The sequence below is a fragment of the Manduca sexta genome, chromosome 12 (genome assembly GCF_014839805.1).
Source record: "Manduca sexta isolate Smith_Timp_Sample1 chromosome 12, JHU_Msex_v1.0, whole genome shotgun sequence".
Lineage (NCBI taxonomy): Eukaryota > Metazoa > Arthropoda > Insecta > Lepidoptera > Sphingidae > Manduca > Manduca sexta.
This window is the reverse complement of record NC_051126.1, coordinates 3,510,724-3,529,614: the sequence shown is the minus strand read 5'-3', so window position 1 is coordinate 3,529,614 and position 18,891 is coordinate 3,510,724. Positions and strand designations below refer to the sequence as shown.

General features: G+C 41.2%; 1 protein-coding gene across 1 annotated transcript in view; it reads left to right on the top strand.

Annotated features, from left to right (window-relative positions):
• LOC115442777 (unconventional myosin-XV) overlaps positions 1-18,891 on the top strand; it is a 108,458-nt gene that overhangs the window by 32,890 nt on the left and 56,677 nt on the right. The window contains exons 2-22 of the mRNA XM_037437744.1: positions 263-413; positions 6,117-6,367; positions 6,610-7,715; positions 8,288-8,451; positions 8,785-9,014; positions 9,423-9,641; positions 9,995-10,083; positions 10,890-11,028; positions 11,270-11,473; positions 11,754-11,898; positions 12,254-12,417; positions 12,701-12,791; positions 12,970-13,136; positions 13,440-13,627; positions 13,824-13,958; positions 14,057-14,226; positions 14,451-14,968; positions 15,144-17,317; positions 17,429-17,580; positions 17,741-17,984; positions 18,134-18,309. Of these exons, the coding sequence (XP_037293641.1) occupies positions 264-413; positions 6,117-6,367; positions 6,610-7,715; positions 8,288-8,451; positions 8,785-9,014; positions 9,423-9,641; positions 9,995-10,083; positions 10,890-11,028; positions 11,270-11,473; positions 11,754-11,898; positions 12,254-12,417; positions 12,701-12,791; positions 12,970-13,136; positions 13,440-13,627; positions 13,824-13,958; positions 14,057-14,226; positions 14,451-14,968; positions 15,144-17,317; positions 17,429-17,580; positions 17,741-17,984; positions 18,134-18,309 (6,876 nt within the window). The 5' untranslated portion in view covers position 263. The remainder of the gene's footprint in view (positions 1-262; positions 414-6,116; positions 6,368-6,609; positions 7,716-8,287; positions 8,452-8,784; positions 9,015-9,422; positions 9,642-9,994; positions 10,084-10,889; positions 11,029-11,269; positions 11,474-11,753; positions 11,899-12,253; positions 12,418-12,700; positions 12,792-12,969; positions 13,137-13,439; positions 13,628-13,823; positions 13,959-14,056; positions 14,227-14,450; positions 14,969-15,143; positions 17,318-17,428; positions 17,581-17,740; positions 17,985-18,133; positions 18,310-18,891) is intronic.

Here is an 18,891-nt window from a genome sequence, read left to right as displayed (position 1 = left end):
CTGGAATCTCATTTAATTATACATAGGATTAAGAAAAAAAATCTCACACATTTATTCTTACGATATCATACTACACTATATTATCGGTCAGGTGATAAAACTGGCAATACGAGTATGCTCATAATATTGACTTTAACAAAGAAAAAAAATCATATTATATTTTCCACTACAACACAATCTAAATTAATTGTTTCTTACACAATTCACGTTTTACTTTGCACATAAGAAAAACCACTGAACTTTATATTTGGGGTTTTCCCAGGATGGCGGGCTCCGGGGGGCTCGCGGAGTGGACGGAGGGTGCGGCGGTGTGGTTCCAACCGAGCGGCACCTCCGCCCCGCTGCCCGGCGAGCTCATCGAGGTGCACCGCGCCGCAAGGGTACTGCTCGTCAGCTCCGTGCTCAATGGACAGGTACGTTCATCATGGTGGTCTGGAATCTTGCCCAGTAAATGACAAAAGGTTCACCCTTTTGTGAGGCTCCTAGCATAGCTATCAAATATGGCTGCAATAACACACTTCTTTAGTCTACAGACACTGGCGCATTGCAACGTAAGTATGTATGAATGGCGATCTTCAAAAGGCAGGAAAACGCTTGATGAAGAAGCAGTTCTTATTTAGTTAAAACATAAATAAGTTGACAACCCTGAGAATGGAATATCTAGCCAGTCGAATTCTTTTAAACATAATAAAACTCGCAATTCGATACGTAGAGACAAAACACTGTTCTAACAACTTTTATTAGAATAATATAAAACAAATGGAATAGCGAATTGAAACAGACAAAATAATTTTATCATATGCAATCACATGTAACGTAAAAACCAGTTACATACATAACATAACAAAAGCAACTTAAAAATTCAAAGATGGATGCACACACACGTGTTTTGTTTTACAACTGATTATTACTGCAAGTCTACCTACACTGTGACGTCACGTGGTGCATAGTTACAACATAATGTAAAACAAATTGCTAACCGTACATGTAATTATATGGGTATCTTAATAGACACTCTAAAGTCTAAGTCATAAGATTCATAAAATCGTTAAAAATAGATTTACACTAAAATGAACAATGATGTCAGTGAATCTATGGGGTACATTTTGTTTCTACATCTACTGTGTGGACATAATCCGAATTGTTAGACTTCATATTGACGTCCATAAATTGTATTTATGTCTACTGGTAGAAGATAATTGTCAATCAAGAAGAAGTTCAATCTGAATGTCACTGCACACTTAAAAGCTGACAATTAAAAAATATGTTCTATTTTATTCAATAACCCAATTCCGACATGAAATTTTATTTCGAAGATAAAATGAGGACATGTTTGCAACTCGCTGTAATTCCTGACATTTGTAAATAAAGACGAGATTTGCTGTGGAGTTAATCTCTCTCCTCGTTAACATCAGCTTAACACAGTAACTCCGACCAATGTCAATGAGAATTATTTGCATAATGAGTGACATTAACTGTTGGTGAGACTCGCTAGGAAACTTAATCATGGAGATTGATTTTTGTCCCATTCACGCCAAGATATAACAAAGGAACGAAGTGTTTTTTTATGTTACCAGACTCTAAGAAAGCCTAGAACATTATTCTTTGTTGTAGTAAACTGAAAACCTAGAAATGTAAGTATTGCTTATTAATATTATAGACTAGATTGTAATTTACTACCAAGAACCTAGTTCTTACAACAAAGGAAAAAAATCTACGCAAAGGACAATATTATTAGCTGCTAAGTGGGTTGACTTCTGACGCTTTGTAGGTAATGGTTTCATAGATTGTGACAAAGGAGTTCGGAACTTGGCAATGAGAATTGTTATAAACTTATGTTTTATGCTAGAAATATTTTCTGTAGGTTCTTTATTTATGACACTAAAATTGGCGACACTAAATCTTATGGCGAGTTGATGAAAATGACAAAATAAAACCTTCAGTAAAAAACAATTTTAAACATGTAAGACAATAAACCAGTTACTAAAAACTTTTATATTCACCATAAATCGATGAATTAAAAATACAAAAAAAATGATTTGCGGAGGAGAAAATTATAATAAGTATAAAAAACCGCGATAAAATCCATAAAACAATTTATTTCAATCTCTAACATTCGCGTAAAATAAGAAATCATTATAAGAATGACAGCTGTAATGCACATCGTCATAATAACGCCATCAATAAGGTATTCGCAAGGTCGCAGTAATCCGCGAGGAATCGAACATAATGACTCGCGGGGCCGTGACATAACCCACCACATACATTTACTGCTACCACAAGGCCGGGGAGATTTGACCTCTGCGGTATGCAGGTGTATGGGCAATGCTGATTGTTGAGGATGATAGATTGATAAGTCAATTGCCATCTCTGGCGAATAATTGCGTATAATTCTTTACCCTTTGTGAATCTTAAGATGGAAGTAGTAACATCGAGTAATCTTATACAATAAAAATATTTTATGCGTATGCTTTAAGAAATGTACGGTTTAAATATGCGCGATATACAAAGGTGCACTTCGCAATGTCGAAATGTTTATAGCTAATAGGACAACGTTGAGTAGGAAGTTGTCTGCAGGGACTGAAAGTAATGTACACATCTGGCGTACAACAAAGCCAGGTGTAGGAAATTATCCCACACTACGATTGGCGAGAAAAGGCATTCGGCCGATCGCAAGGCCGCCGATGGAATGTCGATAGAGAGTCGAGACTCCACGATCGCTGCTAATTTATGCTCGCCTGGTACTTCTGATTTGATTGGAATTTTCGATATAAATATCATTTTCATTTTACGATCGTATTTTCTCTATTCTCGTGATGATGAATGAGTATATTGAACCGCTAAAAGAATTTAAATTACCGTTGATAATATTATATTGTATAGTCTATGGCCAGCGGACCTTGTCTTTGATTTTACGCTTCATTTTCTAAACACTAATCGTGTTATAATAGTACATTTCCTGAACAGATAGCCACTATGTATAAATTACACAATATTCCGATAATATCTTTTGCTATGATCGTAGTTGCATGAATCATCGTTGGAAGTGAATAGACAATTGCAACAAATAATAAAAACATTTCGTTTTTGTGTCAAGTATGCAGAAACGAAGTAATATAAAAGAAAAGTATTGTGATTATTCTCAGTATTTGTCTGGAAAACAAAATGACACTGGACAAGTGATCGTGAAAACCTTTTAAAATAGGTATGTCTGTCCTAGGTAGGTTAATTTCAATAAAAAGGATTTGTTATGGTTTTAATTATTAAGATGATTCTTAGAACTCCTGTCTTGCAACATATTGAACGTCATTAGCATGAATACTTTCTTTTATAGGCTCATTCAGATAGCTCAAGTCTAAACCTCGCCTGTCAGGTTTTAAGTCCTGCTAGTTCACCATAACAGTTATGAACAGTCAACAAACTAAGATGCACTCATTTATGGCAGAATCAGTTATCTGCCTCTTGCGGCGCTATACGGTCCTCAATTCAGCGAATTCTAGCAAAAGTAATTCTTTCGGTACATAAAACCATTAAAGAAGTCTTGGAAGTGTTGTTTATTTACTTGAATGGTCTGCTCATTGCCAAAAATATATTTAATGTTGTGTCAAATGAATGGGATAGTGAAGATAGATCAACTTAGAAATTCGGAGAAAGGGCCATCAAATTACAGGAACTACTGGCGAGAATTTGTTCTTGGAATACGTGATATTATTTACAATTAGTGTTATAGCTGGCAATAAAACAAATCAGCCAAGAACAGCTACCGGTTCTAGAGATATCATCAGATGACACGACAAACAGATGCTATCACAAAACTGGAATTAAAAAAGGCTAAAAGAATCATTGACAACAAGAACATTTACCAGAAACTGACGTAAATAGAATGTACGAGTGGATAAGTCGCTGATGCGAGTACATTTCGCTCCCACACCTTGCAGCTCTCCAAAATCTATTAGCTCTTTCGTTATTTGCAGTGATTTTAGCAATTGCACATGTAAGAAATACTTACGTCGGCAAAGAGCACCGCCGAATGATTGTAGAAATTATGTAACATTGCAGGCAAAATGGAATAAAAGATTAAGAAGACGTCGATCCGCGTCGATTTCTTTAAGGAAGGACGAAGGCTTGGATGTTTTGCTACAAAATGTGTGTGAATTTTGTATAGTAATTTTATTTTCAGTTTTAAGTCATCTTCAAATTGAAGTTTTAATCAGGGTGTCATTACTGAACCTTTTTCATTTGTGTTTAGCTTTACTAGTAACAGCAAATCGTTCATCTTTCACATACCATAAAAACAGTATTGTGTTCATTCAATAAAAAAGAAATAACACTTGCAATAATAACAAAATAATGTACAACGCTGTCACATTCCCCTTGACCCACAAACTGCTGTCACAGTCGAAACGATCGTAAGTGTTCGTAGATTTGCTAAAACGATATGAGGGTCAGTTAACAGTAAAGTGCTAATCAATTGCCTACTCGAGCGCGACACTGCGTAATCAATGCAAAGTCTGTCACCGATGTAATAAAATCAATTACATTGCTTTCTCGTTACGGTGATAGAAAAGAAATGTGTTGAGGGAGCGAGCATTGCATCGGTTAATGACGTGGTGTCGATAGTGAGAACGGGTCGCAGTTACAACGAAGAGTTATGTCACAGTGCTACCCAACGTTATTTTACGTTTTATTGGTGTTTTGTTATAGATATGAGGGAGTCGGTTGTCAGCATTATTGATGATATATTGATTAATTTATTTATTGATATAAATAAAATGGTCAAGATAAAGACGCAAATTAATTGGACTGATTGAATATTTAACACAATAGCATGATTGTGTCGACTGACGAGAGATGATTACTCCTCGGCTATTCTATTGGGCCTCTCTCCATTTACCATTACATGCAGTTAGGTCAATTTGCCGTTCCCATGTAAAAAATAACAAAAAACCATTTCTTATTGGTAAACTTTTCTATGATTTTGTAATGAATATTGTCCTAGGTTTCATAACGTTTAAAAAATTCCTAATACATTTCATCTATTATATTTCACTAGTCACATTCAGAAATTACATTTCTGGTCGTGACTAGCCAGTAAAAGTATCCTATTATGCAATACGTATAGGTCGCTCGTCAGGGCTTGTACAGGTATATCGTGATGCTTATATTATACGATGACAAGCATCTGTAAGCCATTGTCTAGTTTTACGGCCACTACATCTACGACAATTTAAACATCACCGGTTAGCAATTTTGGAATTATTTCAATATTGTTTCGTATTATGTTAGCTGTTCGTTGTATGTTACTTTTTAAAAGGTTAAACTTCTAGGAAGCTACTAACCCCTTATCATAAACAATATATAAGCGTTTTATTCATTATCTCAATAGTTCTTTCTTTACCTCAAATAATTTGACAGTTGAAGATTTATCTCGCCCTAATTAGGTTCACCTTTGATTAATAATTGATTTCATTCTAGTTGTTTGAGGTTTAAAAACCAGTAACCGTGGATGCTAAAGTATCGCTTAAGCTCTGGCCCATAACTGATAGAGTAAAGTAACCTCATTGCAGATACTGATCTTGATATCAGCTATGATATAAAACCTTGTTATAGCAGTTTTTGTTCAGCAAACGAGCTCACGTCTGCAAGTCGTGTCTCGTTATGCGATTCAAAACACCCGCTGAGTCTTCAAACGAATTCGTTTGTATCGTGTGAACTGTTTTTGCTAAGCGTTACTTAATATAAAATACTTTGTTGAGTATAGCCTGGAAAATTTCAAGATGGAATTAATAAATAGCTTGAACTATTTTAAGGTTGGAACATTTCAAACCACATTTTGTAATCGTAAAATCATTACTACTGGGCTGTTGGATAAAATCCTCGAGGAATCATTAGCAAATTTCATTATTATGTATTGTAATGACTGTACATAATAATAGCTAATTTGGTTCTCAAAAAAACTTCTTTTGATATAGAAATCATCAATTACAAGTGTTCTTGGGAAGCAGTTTGAACATTGCAACGTTAATTAAAATTTTAAATAACTCATCTTCCTTCATACACCACCATTTTGACCTGCTTTCGATATAAAATAAATCTGATCATCGCTTCCCCCACAGGCTCAAACCTTCGCCCTTCAAATGGGCAATGGGGAGGACGAAGGCGATCCAGTATGGCCGCGCGAGGAGCTCGGCCCCACTGGAGTGGAAGATATGACGCGTCTCCACGACCTACACGAAGCAGCTCTGCTATGGAACCTGAAGCTCAGATACGAACAGGGGCTGATATACACGTACGCAGGCTCCATACTAGTGGCAGTCAACCCCTACAGACCCGTGGATGCGTTGTATGGACTGCAGACTGCCAGGAGGTATAGTGAATGGCTTCTAAGACAGTGAATGTACAATAAAAAATAATTGCACTTATAATTGATGCGCTAAAAAGTTAACATCAATTATACATAACATAATAAAAGCGTAACGAATTTAGTTACATAATTTGTTTCATGAATCATCCGAGATTGCTTGTACGAAATTAAATGAACTTTGTTTTCGTTTTGGGTCGAATGATGTGAATGAATTGTAGTACATTGTAGCGGTTGTGATGTTCCAGGTATCATGCTGCTGAGGCGTTAGGCGATCTCCCACCTCATCTGTTCGCCATAGCGGCCGCCGCCCGCGCCTCCTTGCCGCAGCCGCAAGCCATACTCATCTCCGGCGAGTCCGGTGCAGGCAAAACTGAGTCAACTAAACTAGCTGTCCAATTCCTGGCCGCCGTAGCCCCAGCGCCACCCGGCCGGGCGCCCGTCTCCGAACAAATATTAGAAGCAGCACCGCTGTTAGAAGCGTTTGGAAACGCGCGAACACCAAAAAACCACAACTCTAGTCGATTTGGGAAACTTCTAGAATTATATTTCAAAGATGGCGCTTTGGCTGGTGCCAGGGTCGCGCATTACCTGCTTGAAAAATCTCGTATAGTTACACAATCACCTGGTGAACGAAATTACCATGTATTTTATGAATTATTGGCTGGTTTGGATGAGGAGCAGAGACGTTCGCGAGGTCTCCTGACAGCTGAACATTACTTCTACTTAAATCAAGGCGGGGACTCAGGCGGCGCAGGCGCCGGAGCAGACTGGTCAGCATTATGTGGCGCTATGCAAGTCCTCGGTATCGGAGACGCTGAACGTGAAGATATTATCCGAGTATTAGCTTCTGTATTGCACTTAGGAAATGTGTACTTTCATAGAAGACAGCTACGTCATGGACAAGAAGGTGTTCAATTAGGTGGCGGCGCTGAAGTGCGCTGGGCAGCACATTTGTTAAAAGTCCCTGCTGAGGAACTAGCACGAGCCTTGACGACTCGAGTGACAGCTGCGAGGGCAGAACTGATGAGGTCTCCTCTACCAATCGACCAGGCTTTGGACGCCAGAGACGCTTTCGCTAAGGCCTTATATTCTTCATTATTCAACTGGTTGGTACTCCGAATAAACTCCATAGTCCACCGCGCGGGGCTACACGACGCTCACAGGATTTCTCTCCTGGACATCTTTGGCTTTGAAGACTTGGAAGAGAATTCGTTTGAGCAACTGTGCATTAATTACGCTAACGAAACGCTGCAACATTATTTCAATAAGCACATATTTAAGTTGGAGCAGCAAGAATATCAAAAGGAGAGACTCGAATGGTCCAATTTGACCTGGAACGATAATTCTCCAGGTGTGTGTTAAATAGGTTATTTTTGATATAACAAATTGGTTTGGTGAGGAAATAGCTCATAAACAGTAGCAACGCATTAAATTTGTAAAGTAGAAATGCATGATGCTCATAACGGTCAATAATTACACTGGCTGTAATAAATATTCTTTAAACTGATAACAGTATTTGCACATTGATACATAACATAACATCACGCATTTTATCCCCGAAGGGGTATGCAGAGGCGCAACTAGGGCACCCACTTTTCGCCAACTATGTTCCGTCCCATGATGTGATAGGGGGCGAGCCTATTGCCATATCGGGCACAAATTTCAGACTCCGGGCTGATACTGAGCAGAAAAACCCAAATATCACTTTGCCCGACCCGGGATTCGAACCCAGAACCTCAGAGCGCTATTGTACCGGACGTGCACAACTACGCCACCGAGGCAGTCTGCACATTGATGCTTGGCGTAATAATAAACAGAACACCTACCCAAGCAGACTCGCATAAAGAATTACTTTACATGGACAACTATACGAAATGTGTCATCTTAATTTTTGATATACCTAAAATATACCCTCTCTTACAGTGATACAGTTGTTGAGCAAGAAGCCAGTGGGCATCCTGCATCTGCTGGACGACGAGAGCAACTTCCCGCGGGCGTCTGACGCCTCGTTCTTAGAGAAGTGCCATTACAACCACGCATTGAACGAGCTCTACTCCCGACCGAGGCTGGGAGCTAGTGAGTTTGGGGTGAGTTCGAGCCAACAATGAAATTAGCCTAAGAGATCATGGTACTCTTTATTGATTTAAAAAAGATGGTGAGAAAAGATTATCTACTTACCCTTATGAAATATGTTATAACAACGTCTAAAAGACACTATTTATTCTATTCCGACTCGATAAAACCCTGCCTAGACAAATTTTGAGTTGAGGAAGTATGCAAACAGTAAATTTTGGCAAAACAAACATTGAATTTTGCCTATTACCTCCCAAGTACATTAAATTAAAAAAAAATTGAATTACTTATTCGCACTTTCACTCCTTATTAACTTCTACATAACTTATTCAATATTCTTCTTCCAGATCAAACATTACGCAGGCCAAGTGTGGTACAACGTGGAAGGATTCCTGGATAAGAATAGGGATGCGCTGCGGGCCGATGTGCTAGAGTTGCTGTGCAGTAGTGAGGTGCCGCTCGTGGCCGAGATGTCGACGCAGCTGCGGGCGCAGCACGACGCCAACAAAACTCTCCCGCGCGGCGCCAACGGACGGTTCGTTACTATGAAGCCGAGGACGCCCACTGTCGCTGCTAGGTGAGAATTGAATTTTTGACATTTAATGCTTTTCGTCTCCTATCACACCATGAGACGGAGTACTCATGGCGGAAAGTGGGTGACTTTTTTGGGCCTCCGCTTACTTCGTCAGGGATAAAAGGCGTGTGTCCTTTTCTACCTATTGCAATCTTTGCACTACCTTGGTATCGCTATTAGATTCTTCTACGCAAAAACCAATAATAATGCCAGAAGAATCGTTGGGTTTTCGTTCTTTAAAAAAAAAAGAGTAACAATTGAGAAGGTAGTGGGATTTGATTTACCGAAAATCCACTGAATTGTGTTGTCTCAGTGTGAATATCGACCCTGCAATCTCTCGTCTCAGTAAATCTCCCATTGCGCCATATGTCTACGTGAGGCTTTCTACTCACAACATACTTCATGTCCCAGGTTCTCAGACAGCCTTCACCAACTCCTGGAGTCGATGTCTCGCTGCAACCCCTGGTTCGTGCGTTGCATCAAGCCCAACACAGACAAGTCTCCGATGAAGTTCGACATGCCGTGCGTGCTGGCGCAGTTGCGGTACACAGGCATGCTCGACACCATCAAGATCAGGCAAATGGGCTACCCGATTCGAATACCGTTCCAGTTGTTTGTGGAGAGATATCGGTAAGTAATGTAAACGTGTAAAGTTTAAACTAGGAATTATGTTGACACGAAAAATAAACTTATTAAATTAAATGCTAAATTATTATTCGAATAGTGAACAGTCTAAATAAATCCATATTACTTCAACATTTTTTTACTGCACCACGTATCTTTTAAAAAAATAAAAATAAAGTTGCTCTAGATTTAAATTTGTAACTGATATTGCAACCACTTCCTCATCACACGAGCAAATTGATTCTCGCGCCAAAAGTTGATTAAAAACAAAAGCTTATAAAGAGCATCTGTAATCCTTCAACTATTACATTTTCCATTGTTATAACGAACAAGAAAAATAATAATAACAATGGTTTCAGGTACTTACTTACGGCGACGCCGACGCGCTCCACGCCGTACAGAGAGATCTGCAACTCCATATTAGCAGAGATGCCTCCCACAGGCGCCGGTGAGTTGCATTGTTATAACACCCATCGTTGAAAGCTGCCATTTGTTGACTTGATTTGTCATCACATGATAAATAACCTCGTCGCAGCACTCTTCACAAAAAAAGTCGCTTAGATATTTACAATGCTTTTGGAGTCTTCAATTATTAGTTTAATCTCCCAATGATTATTGATATTCGAAACGCACATTGAAACATAGGAGGTTTATTTTTCTACGAGTCTACATTTAGTAATATTTCAACGTGTTCGCAGTTTGCGTATGGAACCTACGGAAGCCCACAGCGCATTTTTAGCCTTACCAACTTGGCTAAGAACGACTAATATATCACTTTACCAATACTTTTTCGGTACTTTAAGGCTATCGGTTGACCATAATGACTTATGTAATTAACTTATCAATACTTTTACATCGATAGATAGTTAATTGATTCTCATCGCCGCGTTATCTCGCCACACGGAAATGCATTTCGTTTATCTGTGTTCTGTGATGCAAACGTGCCGAGAAAATGGGGAAAATGTGGAAAATTGTGAGGAAAAAGGGGAACAGTTTAAAAGCCATGGTGATGTGTGAGTGAATGTGTTAATTTGTTTTTTTTATTTTATAAAAAAATATATTTGTGTGGAAGTCCGTTCACGGGGGAAAGCGTAGATTGAACTTAATGCATACTAATTTTAGTTGTTAAGAAGGCGAGCTGTAATTTTTACTAGCTGATTTATTTTCACCAAGTGCCGGCAGTTAACATCATAATGAAGAGTTGATTTCCTATTTCGTGTCTTTGCACTACTCATGACTTTTTTTGTTCTGCAGTCGGCGCTGACTACCAGCTGGGTGCAGCCCGTGTGTTTATACGGGAAGCGCTGCACCGAGCGCTGGAGCGCGCCCGCGGCGACAAGCTGCGCGCCGCCGCCACTATACTACAGGCTCATGTGCGCGGGTATCTCGCCAGGTATGCCCATATTTTCTATCTTCGTCGTAAAATAATCGACCTTTATTATATTTACATTTTGTTGTAAATGTAATTCTTTATTGTAAAGTTAAATATTATTATAAATTATTAATTGGACTTAGGTAATTAGACAATGTCGTAATGTTTCATTGATACAATGCGTTGATACACTTTAATGTTTATTATTTATTTTTTGGGTACTAATTTGGCTTAATAATTAAAATTAATATTTGTGTTGCAGAAAACATTACCGGCAGCTGCGGCGCTCGACAGTGAAGCTGCAGTCGTGGTGGCGCGGCGCGCGCCTGCGCGGGCGCTACACGCGCCTGCGCCGCGGCGTGGTGCGCGCGCAGGCGCTGGCGCGCGGCCGCCAGGCTCGCAGACGAGTCGCCGCGCTCCGCGAGCAGCACCGCCGCAGGCTCGAGGCGCAACAGGCTGCCGCTAAGTATGTTTATATATTCAGATACTGCTTCACGATTGCCATACAGATTGGTCGCAACTAGTTACGGTACAAAAAAATCAACATTGGTTTTATATGGAAATGATTGGGATTTAAAAACACATGTTCTATATATTAAGATAGCCATTATGAGGTTAATAGAAAAACGAAGAAAATTTATAATTATTATAACGGTGCTATCTCAATTAAAACTTAAAACATACCAAGTAAAACACTTCCTGATATATTGGTTGATGCTATGATTTACCATATTTGTGCTACCCAGGAGACGTGCCGCTGAGGAAAAAGCGCGCGAGAAGGCAAAGGCGGAGAGCCTGCAGGTGCTGGAGGTGCCCGCCGAGCTCGCCTTCATACTGTCCAAGCTGGACGACTGGCAGCCGCCGCACACCGACCGGAAGAACCTCGTCAAGGTAACATACGGACATCGATTACAATAAACGACTAGAATTATTTTATTGATCGAAGGTTGAATGTTTGTTATTATCGACTTTGATACCTTACATTGAAAATTATGTTACAAATGGTTAATTTTATAATATCAACATTTTTCTTTACAAAAGAATAGGAACTTACAATTTTAACAAATATCCTACACAACTACTAAACATTCTCCTTTTATTGTTTAATTCAAATACCGACGGTAATCTTTCCCATGAATGAATAATACCAAAATCATCGATAAATAAAAGCTTTCAACACCTAATAATTCTATTTTAAACCTTAAATTCAATAATTTTAATGCATTAAATATTACACAATCGCCAGGTGTCAGGCGATGTTTACGTAGAAGAGGACCGCACGCAAACACCGCGTGACTTGCAGCAGTTCGCGTTCTCCAAGTTCAGTTCGGTTTATTTCGCCGATGGTGGCCAGTTGAGTCCCAAGAAACATCCCATCACACGACCCTTCCTAGCTAAGGCTGCAGTAAGGTGAGAAAATATAAGGCATATTTTATGTTGTTTTGATTCCTTTTATTACAAGAATAAGTACAAAATCCGTAATTAACTAAAAGATAACAGTTAAGGTGCACCTAGGGATTTTTGATTTCTACTCCCAATTGCACCATATCTAATTGCAATAATTCCGACTCCATATTACATTTCAAACAAGTATCAACAAAAATATGACCATTGCTGATAGTTAGACTGCCTGCTGCGGGTTTCAAAAAAAAAATTAATTATATGTACATATAACTTTTTATTTCCATTTCAGAGATCAAGATTTCAATGATGCAGTGGCGACATTCAAACTTATTTTAAGATGGTGCGATGAATCCGCTGCCGGCAATGAAGCGAGACAAAAAGTGAGTTAATTAATATTGCTTTCTAAAACTTTTTATATAAATAATATGTGCAGGAGTTGTATGACTACTTATATTGAACTTAATAACAGCGCCATCTGTTATTTATTGTATAAAAGCATTTTTTTTATAACTTTATTCTAAATTGGTTATGTGATTGTATGCAAATTTGTTGTGTCAGGTGTTGGCAGATTACATAGCATCCCGGGGTCTTTCGTCTCGCGGGCTCCGGGATGAGATCCTGGTGCAGCTATGCAACCAGGCTAGCGCGCCTGATGCCTCGGATCGCGTTTGGCAGCTCATGCAACACTGCCTGTCCGCCTTCCAGCCCACAGCGCCTCTCTACAAGTATGTTAAAAATGTTATGTTATGTTAAGGATGTTAAGTATGTATAAATAAATTATATATGACATCCTATCGTGAAGTGTAACATTAGATAATTTATTTTTCCTATGGCATAGAATACCTTAGGGAATTCTAATTGAAAAAAAAAGAAGAAACAATTCGGTTCGAAGACACATTAGATTGCTAAATATTTTGTTGATTATCATTTGATTGTATTACATCGTAATATATATTAGGTCCAGTAAGTATACATAAATTGTCCTAAAACCCATAATTGTAGGGTTACTAACCTGCCATCCCGTACAGGTACCTGCTGCGGTTCGTGAGCGAGCGTGCGCCCGCGCCGCGCCGCAGCGCGCTGGTGCGCGTGACGCGCGCGGGGAGCGCGGCTGGCGCTTGCTCGGCGCCCGCGCGCCGCGCGCCGCCCACGCTGCTCGAGTGGCGCGCCGCGCGCACCGACGCCCGGCCCGCACTGCCGCTGTGGCTCTATGATGGTCATTATTATGAGTTTTTTACCACTTTTACTTCTTTATACATTTATTGCTCTAGTTTTATATATCTTGTGGCTCTATGATGGTCATTATTATGCTTTTTTTACTTTATACATATATTGCACTAGTTTAATATATCTATAACAGTTCACAAAAAATCTTGCATATCAAATGAAGTAATAATCGTCCACCTCCGCAGATACGGTGCACCATGTGTGCGTGGAGTCGTGGACGTCGTGCGAGCGCGCGGCGGCGGCGGCGCTGGCGGCGGCCGGCGTGGCGCGCGACGCCACGGGCTGGTCGCTCACCATGGAGCACGACGGACAACTCACCGGTGATTAACTACTTTTATATTGATTTAACACAGTCTAGAAGTATATATATTGTTAAAGTTTCATTTAAAAATATTTTAAATATATTTTAATTAAACAGAGTGGGCGGGCTGTGAATATGCACTGGACGCTATCGGCGAGATTGAAACGTGGTCAGCGTTGCCGAGCTCGCGTGCGTCCCCACTGCGCGGCGCCGCGGCGCGACACACGCCGCCCGCACCTCCGCCGCGCGCCTCATCCGTAGACACTGAGAAGGCAACTAGACCACAGGTTCGTCGTAGTAGGTCGACACTCCTTACATGCTGAGCCTGCAAGAATACTCTTTAAAACTAAATACACATGTAATCTATTCTCTGAAGTATCTTGTATCACTTTCAATGGGTGTTATCTTCTAGAAACTGAAAGCTTTGTGAAGTCTACGAAGTTAGGTGATAAAATTAGTTACTTAGAAATCTAGGAATTATGTGTTAAAAAAAGTATTTTTTTTTAAATAGGTACCGCCACCAGAACCACCCAAATCGCGTTCACCAAGCATACCACGAATGCTCGAAGAATCCATCGATGAAGTCTCTGAATACAACTGGAAGATGGAACAAGAAGAGTCGCACACAATGTCGAAACACAACAACGATTACTCCAGAAAAACTTCACATGATATTTTATCGCGCGAATCGGCTTTGAACGAGAGATATTTCGAACAACAATCTGATAAAGTACGAAGTCGGTCTTTGGACAATCTCCTTGGCGACAATCCTGCACCTCAGCCTACAAAACTGGCAGATTTAGGACTATCCCAATCTCGCTTGAATGATCGATACCATTCGGTGGAGAGGTTGGGTGGAGCGCCGAGCGTGGCGAGCAGTAAAGGAGCCATGGAGATGGAGTACGGCACTGGTTCTCGCGTGATGCCGTCCAGATATATTAAGTCGCAGTATGCAGGCAAGCGAGCGCCCGCTGGCTCGCAGTCAAGTCGAGCTTACATTGAGAAGAGCTCTGAGTTCGGTGGTGTTAGGTAAAAACATCATTCACTATTTTGTATATAAATTTAAAAAACAATGACCTTCAGATTACCCAATTTCATAAATTCACTAATTTAAAATAATTATATAATTCTCTATGCAATATTTGTATTATGTGATTTATGGAAAATTTTACTAGATTTATAATTTTGTTTTATTTGTACACAGATCGTCCGCCATGTCAGATACATCCGAAGCACCGAGTCTCGCATCCCACGTCCGTCGAGTCCGCGTCCCGAGTCAAGCTTCTGATGTTGATCAGTTCTTGGACGACTTGTTCTCCCCTGTCTTGGATCCAAATATCGACGAGCTATCTGACGCTAGGTCTCTGGCCGCCAGTATTAAAGGCGGCAAAAACTACGCAGATTTTATTAATGACGTTCTAGATTGCAACTATAATGAAAAAATTCAGGATTTTGACAAAGTTGATGTTCAAGCTTTAATCAAAGGAGGAGGGAAGGAAGAGAAAGATAAGGGAAAAACTAGTAGAAAAGAGTCCAGTGTAGATTCTGTTGATGATTACATCACGAATCTTTTTGACCCAATATTTATGAATGATAGTTTGAAGCGATTGACTGATGGCGAAGGTTTATCCGGTGCCATAAAAGGCGGTGGTGCGACGCCACGAGCTGCATCAGCTAACACATCAGCGTTAAGTTTTTCATCCATGTCGATGCCACCTACTATGCCTGCGACACCTGAAGCACTTGCAGCAGCTTTAGGATTGCACCTACCACCTCCCGGAACAGTAGATATAAATTCGTATCATCAGAACTTACAGCGCGCGTTCTTACAAAGCGCTATGGCCCAGAATCTTCAAATCCAGCAGCAATTATTAGCTCAAAATCAAGCGCTTCAAACGCTGTTAGCAGGCCAAGTTGTTGAAGCTTCGGAATCCGAGCCTACATCGCCTGTTAGATCTTCGACTGTAGTGCATGCTCAAGTTCATTCACCACCTAGGAATACGGTAAAGACCCGGCGTGAGTCTAATGAGAGCTCGTCTGCGGGGGCACCACCACCTCCACCGCCTCCAATGCCTCCACCTCTCCATGCATCAGACCCTTCTGAAATCAGAGGATTCATGGACCCATATGGAAGAGCAAAGACTGTTCGAATCGGCAAATGGCGGTGGCCTCCACCCAAAGATGCAGTCAATCAAGAGACAGCAGAAGACTTTACCAAATTCAAAATGAGACAAATTCACAGACGACACACGCCCCAGGCTCAGACAAATGGGGTAGAACACGACCCGCCGAGGAGCCGATCCAAGTCTGAAGTTACTCCTAGCATTGAATGGGAGGAGTTTGAAGTAGATGGATCCATTCCCGCGAACAGAGAACCGCCAAGTCAAAGAACGACTCGAAGAAGTTTCGAGATCGGCGCGCAAAGACCATCCCCAGGTAGTGTTGGAAAATTAAAACTTAGTTCTGAAATGAGACAAAGACTGGAACGCGTTACCGCGAATCATTCTGTGAGGAGTACTTCGTCAGCGACGGAAACTCCACGGACTATAAACAAGTTGGAAGACACGAGGAAGTTGATGCTGGAGCGTCAGTTGGGAGGTGGACAGCGCTGGGACGCACCCCCGCCTCCGCTGCCGCCTGCTCCGCCGGGACCTGCACCACCCCCTCCACAGTCGCCCCCCACACCACCTGCTGGTCCCGCGCCGCCACCACCAGCACCAGACCAGTCTTCTTTTGCTCAATTACGCCGCGACCGAGACACATTCGGCGTCCACCAAAATAGAGAAGCGGATGATCGTCACGCCTTCCTCGCTAATTGGAACTCGCGACGCCGCGAGGATTCTGAACCTCCTCGAGATGACTTAGCGACAAGATTTTTGACAGCAGATCGTCGGGAACGACGTGTAAGAGACGACTGGGGTGACGAATCGGAAGTTCAAAGTTACGCGGATGACAGGGGTCAGAGAAGTCGAGATGAATGGGATTCGGAGTCAGGACTCGACACGACTGATCGACGAGACAGAGACGACTTTTCTGGTCGCGAAGCGTCTGAGATTTACGAAATGCATCCACCAAGGACCGAAAGACGGAAAGAAGAGAACGGAATGACGGACACGTTTGAGCGCAAACGGTCACCTTTCTATGACGATTTTGAACGATATGATGGGAGGAAGAATTCTCGTGATATGCTAATGGGACGTGCGAGAGAGAGTCCGAGGTCGGATATTGTATTTCCTGCTGACAATACTGATACAGTGAAACGGGAGCGAGCGACATTTAAAACACACATGGTACAAAAAGAAAAGAACCGGAAACTAGAGGCAGAGAGAAGACACTCAGTGTCGACGCACGTTACAGATAAAACTGAACATATAGAACGTAAGTTAAAAATATTAATTATTCATTTAATTTAATAAGCAAAATAAATGTTTTTAATACATTACATTTTATTAGGAAGTTTATAAGGGTCAATTTGTTTTCTTGCTATAGGTGATGTGCCCGCGCCTGCCGCCTTGTTGCCATCTGACCGCGCATTCCTAACGTACGGTCGTGTGCCGTGGAAGCTGCGCGTGCGTAAAGAAGTGTTCTCACCTTTAGAGACTTACAACGATCCCGCCATATTAGACTTACTATACGCTCAGGTAAGCTAATAATTTATTTATTGCAATTTGGAATAAAACCCAAGCGAATTAATGCAATGGGTTTTCGTATTTTAGCCTTTTAATGGCTCTAAAATCTGCGTCCTCAATAAAACCACAGACTTTATACAACAGTTCTCAAACTTTACTTTCATTTTAACAGATAGTCTACGATATCAAATCCAACCAGCCTTCGCTTCGCATGAGTGCGAGCGAGCGTCGTGCTGGCGCGGCGTGGCTGCAGGCGCAGGGACCGGGCGCAGCGCGGGCGCACACCAAGCGCCAGGCCGTCGAGATGGCGCGCGGCTGGCCCTTCTACTTCGCCAGGCTGTTCGCGGCGCGAGTCCCGCCGGGAGAGAACGCAGTGCTTGCGGTCTCGCACAACGCTGTCACTATTGGCGTTAAAGGTACGAATATAATACGAAATATGAATCTATGCTATATTATTTTTTTATAATAATTTTATTACGGTTGCGAATTGCTATTGCTATTCTAGACACATTTTGGATGACGTTTCCACCATTACTCACACTAACCCCCCCCCCCCCCCCCGCAGGTCCCACGGGCCTCACCATCCGCCGCTCGCTGTCGCTGGGCGGGCTGCGCGCGACGTCGCCGGCGCCGAGCTCGCTGCAGCTGGCGGGCGCGCGGGACGCCCCCCTCACGCTGCACGTGCCGCTGTCACAACACGCGCAGAGCCTCATCGCGGAGTTCGCGCTGCAGTACACACAGGTAGGTAACATTGATAGGTAGCGGCGCGAGTTGTGGGCACACTCGTGATTGGTCGGTTAACGTCTAAGGCAATGGTAGTTCGTTTATTGACTTACATATGTATGCCATGTGGATACAATACTGTCGTCGAATTTGTACATACGCGAGCTCGCCCCTACCACTGTTCATCTGTGCTCATAACATTTGCCGCTTACTATAGATAGGTAAAATCTCCAGACATAGAGTTTAACCGACTGCCGATACAGAGAAATGTTCTTGAATAATTTACTTAAATTTATATTCAAATAAAAAAACTGTTAAATTACCATTAACTGTCTTAAAATAGGGGAATTATTCTGTATCAAGTTTTACACACTCGTCAACCTTTTACATCGCATTTTTCTTCTGACTAATATGTCCCTGATATGTTTTTTATTAGTAACATTTATAAAAATAACTTTTTGAGTCGATTAAATTGAGGTTTATAATTAATCTTCATGTCATTGTGTTAAAAGTGTTTTTATCAAGGTCGGTAACTATATATTATGCAAATAGAGTATTCTTCAAACAAGTTCTGTAGTATCAAACAGGAATCGACGCCGT